Source organism: Myotis davidii, unplaced genomic scaffold (assembly GCF_000327345.1).
Source record: "Myotis davidii unplaced genomic scaffold, ASM32734v1 scaffold125, whole genome shotgun sequence".
Lineage (NCBI taxonomy): Eukaryota > Metazoa > Chordata > Mammalia > Chiroptera > Vespertilionidae > Myotis > Myotis davidii.
In genome coordinates this window covers 6,091,327-6,092,437 of record NW_006299390.1, presented here as the reverse complement: position 1 = coordinate 6,092,437, position 1,111 = coordinate 6,091,327, and the positions used below count along the sequence as shown (strand labels likewise).

At 67.0% G+C, this 1,111-nt stretch overlaps 1 protein-coding gene and 1 long non-coding RNA gene across 4 annotated transcripts in view; one reads left to right on the top strand and one right to left on the bottom strand.

Annotated features, from left to right (window-relative positions):
* The window catches only part of LOC102764984, an 18,399-nt gene extending 17,897 nt beyond the window's left edge, over positions 1–502 (bottom strand). The window contains exon 1 of one of the 2 annotated variants that reach the window (XR_001515758.1): positions 428–502. This is a non-coding gene — a long non-coding RNA (uncharacterized LOC102764984). The remainder of the gene's footprint in view (positions 1–427) is intronic. The other variant, XR_001515756.1, reaches the window with a different exon arrangement.
* The window catches only part of MAGI2 (membrane associated guanylate kinase, WW and PDZ domain containing 2), a 1,072,297-nt gene continuing 1,071,200 nt past the window's right edge, over positions 15–1,111 (top strand). For both annotated transcript variants that reach the window (XM_015571231.1, XM_015571230.1), the window contains exon 1: positions 15–599. In XM_015571231.1, the coding sequence (XP_015426717.1) occupies positions 299–599 (301 nt within the window). In that variant the 5' untranslated portion in view covers positions 15–298. The remainder of the gene's footprint in view (positions 600–1,111) is intronic.

Below are 1,111 nucleotides of genomic sequence, written 5' to 3'. Positions count from 1 at the left end.
GGCCGCCGCCGCCCCCACTGCTCTCCGCTGCGGGGCCACAGCCTTGAGTGTCATTCCAGGGACAGCACCTCCTCACCCCAGCTCTCCTACCTCTGCCCAGCCGCCCCGCTCCTCCCTCCCCGTCCGCGTCCACACTCCATCCCAAGAAGAGGGAAAGCGCCGAACAGAGGTGGAAGGAAAGCAAAGTCCGCTCTTCTCACCTCTGGGCCCCCCTGGCTCCTCCATCCTCATCCTCTCACCGCCCACACCCCTGCCCCGGAGGAACCCCTCAGGAGCCGAGGCGACTCGCCCCACTGCCATGTCCAAAAGCTTGAAAAAGAAAAGCCACTGGACCAGCAAAGTCCACGAGAGTGTCATTGGCAGGAACCCGGAGGGCCAGCTGGGCTTTGAGCTGAAGGGGGGTGCGGAGAACGGCCAGTTCCCCTACCTGGGGGAGGTGAAGCCCGGCAAGGTGGCCTATGAGAGCGGCAGCAAGTTGGTGTCGGAGGAGCTCCTGCTGGAGGTGAACGAGACCCCGGTGGCGGGGCTCACCATCAGGGACGTGCTGGCCGTCATCAAACACTGCAAGGACCCCCTGCGGCTCAAGTGTGTCAAGCAAGGTGAGCGCGGCGGCCGGGCGGGCGGCCGGACCGCCGGGGGCGCGGGGCGCCGGGAGGGTGGGCTCGCCCGGGAAGGGGGTGTGTTGCCCGGGGGTGCGGTGAGGTCGAGGCTGCACCGGGTGAGCCCGGGAGCTTGGCGCAGGATTCGAACGGGGGGGCGCCCTGGGAGCGAGGGCAGGTTTCGGCGCCGCGTACAACTTTGTTGGCGCAGTTACACGCCGCCCGTGGAAGGTGCTCGGCCTGGTGTCTGACCTCGGAGATGCGGGCGAGCTCCGGGGGCAAATTCAATGTGCGTCAGTGGCAGCGCCCGCAGCGGATGGAGAGCTTTCAGGGGAGGGAAGGAAGGGAAGAAGGGAGGGAGGGAGGGAGGAAAGAAAGTAGGGGAAATAAAAAGGAGGGAGAAAGGGGAGGAAGGAGCAACTTGAGGGTGCAGCAGCATCACCCGCTGGGCGGAGAGGAGCGGAAGGTGGCGGGGAGAGGAGAACTGCGCCCGACATCCGCCCCCCCCCCCC